This window comes from Sorex fumeus, unplaced genomic scaffold, assembly GCF_029834395.1.
Source record: "Sorex fumeus unplaced genomic scaffold, SorFum_2.1 ptg000078l, whole genome shotgun sequence".
NCBI lineage: Eukaryota > Metazoa > Chordata > Mammalia > Eulipotyphla > Soricidae > Sorex > Sorex fumeus.
Window position 1 is genome coordinate 3,056,208 of NW_026606135.1, and position 7,292 is coordinate 3,063,499.

General features: G+C 60.8%; 1 protein-coding gene across 1 annotated transcript; it reads left to right on the top strand.

Annotated features, from left to right (window-relative positions):
• The first annotated feature begins 2,855 nt into the window (after positions 1 to 2,855).
• ADIRF (adipogenesis regulatory factor) lies at positions 2,856 to 5,690 on the top strand. The gene is made up of 3 exons (XM_056130501.1): positions 2,856 to 3,004; positions 5,242 to 5,316; positions 5,484 to 5,690. Exons 1-3 carry the CDS (start codon positions 2,944 to 2,946, stop codon positions 5,588 to 5,590), a joined length of 243 nt encoding a protein of 80 aa, XP_055986476.1. The 5' UTR covers positions 2,856 to 2,943; the 3' UTR covers positions 5,591 to 5,690.
• The last annotated feature ends 1,602 nt before the right edge of the window (positions 5,691 to 7,292 follow it).

Below are 7,292 nucleotides of genomic sequence, written 5' to 3' on the forward strand. Positions count from 1 at the left end.
ACATGTTCCTGTCACCTCTCCCCTACCCCCTCATGCCCTCTCCTCCTTCTGACCCCATAGATGCTGCTGTAGTTTTTTCAAGTGATTCCAAATAAAATTCAAGTTCCCACCCCTGGCCGTATCCACTGGTGCCTCCTCTTTTATGTTTTTTCATCATGAATAATCCCTCCCGCCCCCACCCGACTCTCACCCTGCTCCCCGTCCTCAGAGGCTGGGCCAGGCTGCAACGAAGTAGAGGAAGCTGGTCTGGGGCCTGGGGCCCTAAAGGGACACACTGGGCATTTCTGGCACTGCTCCCATCCTGCACCCACGGAGCACGCAGCTAGCTTGGACGAGGTGTCCCTCCCACCTGGCCGCAGAAGTCCTGTCAAGACACTTTGGAGAACACAGCCAGACACTGGCGAGGAGACCTAATCTGGAGAGAAAAACTGCAGGAACAAATGTGGGGAGTGCTCCCGCCCTATTTCGAACCTGGCAGTGCCTTTTCTCACTCAAGCCTCAGAATCAGTCTATGGAGAACAGACCCAAGGCGGGCCAGCTCTCCGGAGAATGACTGAAGAACCCGCCCAAGGGCAGTGAGCGAGGAAGTTCAGGGACAGCAGAGGCCCAGCAGGCCTGGCTCCTGAGTCACCAGCCGCTGACGAGGCTCCAGACGGTTTCCCCAGCTGCCCAGTGTAGGCTGAGGGGGCGGGGGGCGTCCTCTCCCTATCCCACGGTTCCTCTGAGGAGCGGAGTGAGGGTCTCCTGCAGCCCGTTCAGGCCTTACAAAGCCATTTTAGGGGAGACTGCTATTGTCATTCTCCTCACTCCTCCATCCCGTTGAGGCCCCGGGGAGAAGAAAGGATTTGCCCTTGGCGGGGTCTTTAAACCCAAGAGGTCTGACTCCAGTGCCAGTCAGAGCTGGCTCAGATGTCCCCGGCTCTGGCCTGGCTGTCCCCAAAGCAGATGGAACTGCTGCCTCGCTGTCCTGCTTCTCGCCCACCGGGCCCAATGCCAGCCAGCATCAGCAGCCCAGCAGCGTCAGGGAGCTGGGGAGACTGAGGTAGCGCTGGTCACAGGGACTGGCGCTTTTAGTGGGTTCGGGAGGGCTGGCAGGCCCGGCGCAGAGGCTGGGCACTCCCTGAGGAGTCACAGGAGTTGCAGAGGTGGAGGCAGTAATCAGGGGGTTCTGGGCAGGGGCCTTTGTTCTCTGGGCATCTCTGGGCTCCCTGCCCAAGGCCGGAGGGCAGGGCTGGGCAGGGTGTGGCAGTCCTTCGGTTAGTCTGCACTTGGCGTCCTCCCCCCGACCTGATCTTAGTACCTCCCCTTCCATGTATCCGAGGTTGACTTTGCCTCCCTGGGAAACTGCACCCTCTTCCTCTTCCACCCCCCCACCTCCCTTTCTCTCTCTCCCTCCCTTCCCCCTATCTTCCTGTGTGTGCCTCTGAGTGTATGAGTTTGCAAACACCTCCCACAGGGGGCTGACAACTTTCAGGGGCTTTCTCATCACCCCAGCCCCACCCCTAAGCATTGCAGGGGCAGAGATGGGCCTGGGAAGGTAGGGGTGAGGAGGGACTGGAGAGATAAGGGGGTTGCTTCCCTTGTGTACAACCTATATCGTTGGAGCACCAGCACCATGTGGACATAGTTCCCTGAGCCCCCCAGGAGTGATCCCTGAGCACCAAGCCAGGAGTTATCCCCGAGCACTGAGCCAGGAGTGATCCCTGAGCACCGAGCAGGAGTCAGCTCCGGGCACTGAGCCAGGAGTTAGCCTTGAGCACTGCTGGGTGTGGCCCTCAAACCAAGCAGAACAGGGAAGACTCCGACAGAGGTGCAGAAGCCAGGGAGACCCAGAGAGCAGTGGCGCAGACACCTCTCTGAACTGCCCAATTTCCCAGCAGAACTGTGCTCTGAGGGTCACTCTGCTGTCCCTAGGATCCCCGAGCCCCTGCTATGTGCAGTCTCTGCACTCCCTCCAAGCGCTCTGGTCCACCACTGCCGTGACTGTTACCAAGCCCTCTCATCCCCTCCCAGAGACGGTGACTGGGCAGTGTACTTGGCTCCAATGCTCTCCATGTGGCCTGACACATGTCCTTGCCCTCCCTGCACCCCCCTTTCTGTCTGGTGACAAGCAGGCCTTGGGTGACTGACTTCAACCCGCTGGCCTGGGTGGGCACCCAGGCTACCTCCTGCTCTTCCTCCCTGCCTGGGTCAAAAGGATGACTGCTGGTGACTCACCCTCAACTAGAGAAGCGGCATTTACCTGACCTTCTCTGACCGACCAGAAAGTCTCCTTGGCAGCTGGGCAGGTGGCAGTGCCCAGGTGGAGTGTGGCACCAGCCCACTGGGGAGACCGTGGGGGTCCTGGGTTATAGCCACCAACGTGGACTCTGTGGGTCCCAGGGGGAATGGGACGAGCCCCAACCCGCCCTGTGCGCGTCACTTTCTCCCTGCAATAACACAGTTTTACCATGTCGTTGCAAAGATGCCACCGGAGGCTGTAAAGCTTTGGGGCAGCCCCAACCCCAGCCCCTGAATGTCCAAAGAGCAGCAGTCATTATTCATCTCAGCTCCAGCCTCAGAGCCAAACCAGGAGCACTGGGAGGGACGCTGGGGTCAGCCAGAAGGGGGGGTGGGGGTGGGAGGTATGCCCCGAGTGCCCGTCCCAGCCCCGTTCTGCTCTTCCGAACCTGGCTTGGGGCCCCGCCTCACTGCCTCGCTGCGCTCCTGAGCCCGTCCAGGCGGGGCCGGGGGGCGGGGGTGGAGCAGCCCGGAGCCAGGCGGGTCACTCCCCAGAGCGGCCGGGCTGCCGGGAACCGCCCCGTGCCCCCCCTCCGTGGCCCCCCTCGCGCGGGGCGGGTCAGCCCTGGGGCGCCTTAAAAAGCGGAGCCGCCTTCCTAGGCGGGCTGTGGGCAGGTTCGCAGCGCGCACAGGCTCCCCGAGACCAGACGGCACCCCGCAGACATGGCCAACAAGGGCTTTCCTGACCTGAAGAAGCAAGTGGAGGGGGCGGCCCAGGAAGCTGGTGAGGACAGAGCCCAACCTGGGCACCTGTGAGGGCATCCGTGGGAGGCACTTGGGGCAGAGGCGTGGGGCTGAGCAGTGGGCGCTGCCCAGGCTTGGAAGGACCCTCCCGTAGTACTCGGGTGACCTCCTTCCCCCACCCCCGCTGGGCTCCCTCACAGACCACAGGATCCTGGGGGTGATGCCCTAAACAGAGGTGTCCCAGGAACCTCGAATGCCCTCTGGGCATTCGTCAAGTGAGGAAGCCCAGCTGCGGGTGTGCATGAGGGGTCTTCCATTATTGGGGTTTGCACTAAGCCCCAGAGAGACACCTCTCGCGGTCCTTCCGCAGTACTGGCTGGGACTGTGCAAATGGCTCAGGATGCCCCCTTCAACCCCGAACCCTGCACGGGTCCTTGCCTTAAGCCCTCCTTCCAGAAGGCTCCCACCCTGCCTCAACTATCACCTCCTTCGGGTTAGGTCCTCCCTCACCACACAGCAGGGTCCAGCTCCCTCCTCCTAGGACTCAGCGCACACTTCCCTGGGGTAGGGGTGAGGGGATGGGAGGAGACCCCAGGCCCAAACATCCACTCAGGGACTCCGGTTCTGACTGGCTCCATCCATAGACTGCACGGGAACCAGACCCCTGGGTCCCCAGTGCCGGGGGATGAAACCACTAAGGAAGTCGGACTCCTCTCTGCCCTCACGCATCCCCATCTCCTGAAGCTGCCACCACCCCCAACTCCAGGGGCCGGGACACAGGTCCCTTCCGGTTGGGTAGCAAGGATGAGTCAGATCTCTGGAGGCCCATCTGCCCTGGAGCCCCCGGACCTGCCAACACCAAGTAGTTCAGAGAAGGCCTGACCTTGAAGGGCTTTTCTTGTCCCAGCTTGTTTCCTAGTAACGGAAACTGTCTGCCATAGGGGCTCTGGCAACAGGGTTTGTGTGCCCCACGCTGGGGGGCAGAGCCCCGGTGAGGGGGCCTAGCCCAAGCAGAGCCGCTCACTGTGCACCAAGGGTAGGCGTAAAAAGTGCTGGGGATAGCTTCTAGGGAAACTTTACATTTTTTTGTTAGTCTTGGGGCCACACCTGGTTATATTCAAAGCTGACTCCTGGCTCTGTGCTCAGGGGACCATATGTGGTGCTGGGGATGGAACCCAGGTCAGCAGTGAGCAAGTCAAGCACCCTGCCTTCGGTACTATCTCTCTGCCTATCCTCACTATTCAAAGTAAAATACTGTTTACTGTTTTGTGGCCACACCCAGCCATGCTCAGGGGCTACGGCTGGCTGGGTGTTGAGTGGTGACTCAGGGGACCGTGCGGTGCTGGGGCTGGAGCCCAGGTTTCCTACTTACACAGCATGTGCTCCAGCCCTTTGCAAAGCTCGCTTGCACTGCCGTGAAATCCTTTTGCTGAGGGAGGGTACTAATTCTAAGGGATTCACCGGAGGGAAAGAAGGTGAGTTTCATAAAGGATGAAATGACTCATCTGGGGTTGGGATGTGGGCAGCTCTGGGATGCAGTGCACTCTCCCGGGGAACTTGAATGGGTGAGGGTTTTGGGAGATAACCCAAAGAGCTGGAGTGAATGCTTTCATGAAAAGAGCCCTGAGTTTGATCCCTGGCACTGCATGGTCCTCTAAGCCCTGGCAGGACCAGGCCACAAGTAGGTCCTGAACACCACTGGGTGTGGCCCCCCCAACAAACAACAACAAATAAAGAGGATGAGATTCTTTTCTTGTGTGTGAGTGCGTGTGGGGTGCACACCCAGAGACTCAGGGCTTACTCCTGGCTCTGCACTCAGGGATCACGTCGGCGGGCTGGGAATGAGTGCATGGATTGAAACTGGGTGGGTTGTGAGTGAGCAAACCCCTGTCCCACTGTACTGTGGCATCGCTCCAGCCCCATGAGGCTGGGATTCTTTCTGGCCTGGCAATGTGCAGCAGCGCGGGTCATAGCCCAGGTGCCAGCACCGGCCTGGCCCTGCCCTGCCTTCCCCGCTCCCAGGGACGTTTTCTCAGCAATCCTTGAGAAGGGAAGGGAACTGCAGAGAGGAGGCGCCCGGTTATAAATAAACAAGAACACCCCAGAGGCATGGCCAGGCCTCCTGCCTCTCACAGACAGACTGGATGGCTTTGGTTAAAGGACCTCATCCGAATGGTCTCAGTCCCTCGAGGCCTCTAGGACTCTAGATGGGGAGGGGGGAGGGGAGGCAGAGCGCCCTGGCAACTGCAGAGCCTGAAAGTTTTCTTTCTATTCCAGTAAATGCAGCGGGAGCAGCAGCAGGAGCAGCGGCTCAGCAGGTGGTGGATCAAGCCACAGAAGCTGGGCAGAAAGGTCTGGTGGGGATGGGGGGCCGGAGGGTGAGCACACCCCAACCCCAGGACACTCCTCTCCTCTGCAGCCCTCGGTCAGCTGGAGAACTCCCACGTCCCACCCCCAGGCTAGATTCCGCAAGGCCCTGCCTCCCCCACCTCCCCTTACCTGTCTCCTTCCCTCCCCAGCAATTAACCAGGTGACCAAGACCACCCAGGAAACCATCGACAAGACAACTAACCAGGCTGCTGAGAGCTTCTCGGGCTTTGGGAAAAAACTCGGCCTTATGAAATAACGGAAGGGAGACGTGGGTGACAGCCCTCCAGGCCACCGCCCCTCGGCTCTGCAAGAGTTCCCAGGGCAAGGCCGCCTCATTAAAGTCCTCATTCCAACCTGGCCTGTGTCCGTGTCATGCCTCTGTCGACGCTGAGCCCAGGGCAGCGCCCCAACACCCAGAAACCCAGCGCTTCCCCCTCCATCAGCGCCCCCCCCCATGCCACATCCTCTGGAGTCCTGGCATTCCAAATTTAGACTTTCAGAAGAACGCTTCAAAAACGCGTTTCCCAGCGCCTAGGCGACGTATCCAGCTCTCTCGCCGCCAAGTTCACCCCCGAACTAGGTTCGTGCCCCCTTTCCTTTCTAGACAGGAGTCAACCCCCACCCCAAAGAGCTCCCTCGGCTGCAAAAACCCGAACCCGCCGCTAGCCGGATGCTCGCTCCACCGCGCCCCACATCCTCGAGGCTCCGAGTTGAGGACGGGCGCGGGATGGGCGAGAGGGATGTGGGGTACCACGCCCGGGCCTCGGGAGCATCGTGGCCCCAGGGCACCAGAGTGCCCGGCGCCTGCAAGGAGCTCTAGAGGAAGCAGAAGCTCCAGAGGAGGACGCGGAGTCACGGGGGCCGGAAGTCCGGCCGCCCCTTCCCCACCCCAGCTGCGGGATGTTTGTGCGCCGGCCCCACCCGGCCGTGAGTCACCGGGCTGGGAGGGGAGGGCCGGGCCGCGCGGGTGGCTCCACGGCGGGGGCGTGGCCTGGTGAAGCCACGCCCGGGACACGCCCCAGGGCGGGGTCTGAGCTCACGAGCGCGCGGGCGTGAAGCGCTGGACCGGGATGCCTGAGTGTGCACGTGCGTGTGCCACCGAGCGAGCCCCGCTCCTTTCCCCGAGGCGCCGGCGCCTGCTGACCCAAGGACTAACTAAGGCCGGCGTTTAGCTCAAACTGGTCCCCCGGATCGGTTGCGGATAGGTTCCCGCAAACTTTTTTTTTTCCACTCCCCCTACTCCTAGCTGCTGGCAGCTCGTGTCCACGCACGCTTCACCAACCCTGGAGGCGCCCTGGGCGTGGTGACTCACAGTGGCCGCAGGACAAAGCCCCGCCCTGGCGCCGGGGCGCTGGCTCCTGCAGCTCCCCTGCAGGCCCCGCCGCTAAATGCCCCTCCCCTTCCCCGCCTCTAGGTTTTTGTCCACGTTTATTCCCTGAACCCATAGATTTTTTGTTCTCCGTGGGCTGGACTGATAACACAGCGGATGGGGCACTTGCCAGCATCCCTGAGCACCACCAAGAGTGATCCCTGAGCACGAAGCCAGGAGCATGCCCTGAGCGCCGCCGGGTGTGCCCCCACCAAACCTCCTCCCAACAACAACAACAACAAAGATATTTGATCCCCCAAGGTCGAACAAATACGTCATGCACTTTCACTTCGGAATTCACAAAATCGATTTTACCCAGCGCTTCCTAGACCTGCCTGGGGAGATTGAGAAGGGAAAAAAAGCGTCTTTGCAGATTCAAGGGCCTTACCAGCAGGGGGCAGTCTTAGCCCCTACCAGCCCCGGGCTCCCTGTGCGTGCAGCTCCTCAGGTGATATTTGCCTTGTTCTCACTGAGAGCTCTCCAAATCAGGCAATAGGTCTGTTCTCTCTCACCCCGGCACCCCTCACGCTCCAGCCACGAGAAAACTCAATATTGCTTGTTTCCTTGTTGCTGTCTCCCAAAGAAAGCC

Excerpts from the sequence above, each read along its gene's own strand:
- ADIRF (XM_056130501.1), top strand. The coding sequence starts at position 2,944 with ATGGCCAACAAGGGCTTTCCTGACCTGAAGAAGCAAGTGGAGGGGGCG. Across the intron at positions 3,005-5,241 it reads GGGGGCGGCCCAGGAAGCTG|TAAATGCAGCGGGAGCAGCA; the intron begins GTGAGGACAGAG and ends TTTCTATTCCAG. Across the intron at positions 5,317-5,483 it reads CACAGAAGCTGGGCAGAAAG|CAATTAACCAGGTGACCAAG; the intron begins GTCTGGTGGGGA and ends TTCCCTCCCCAG.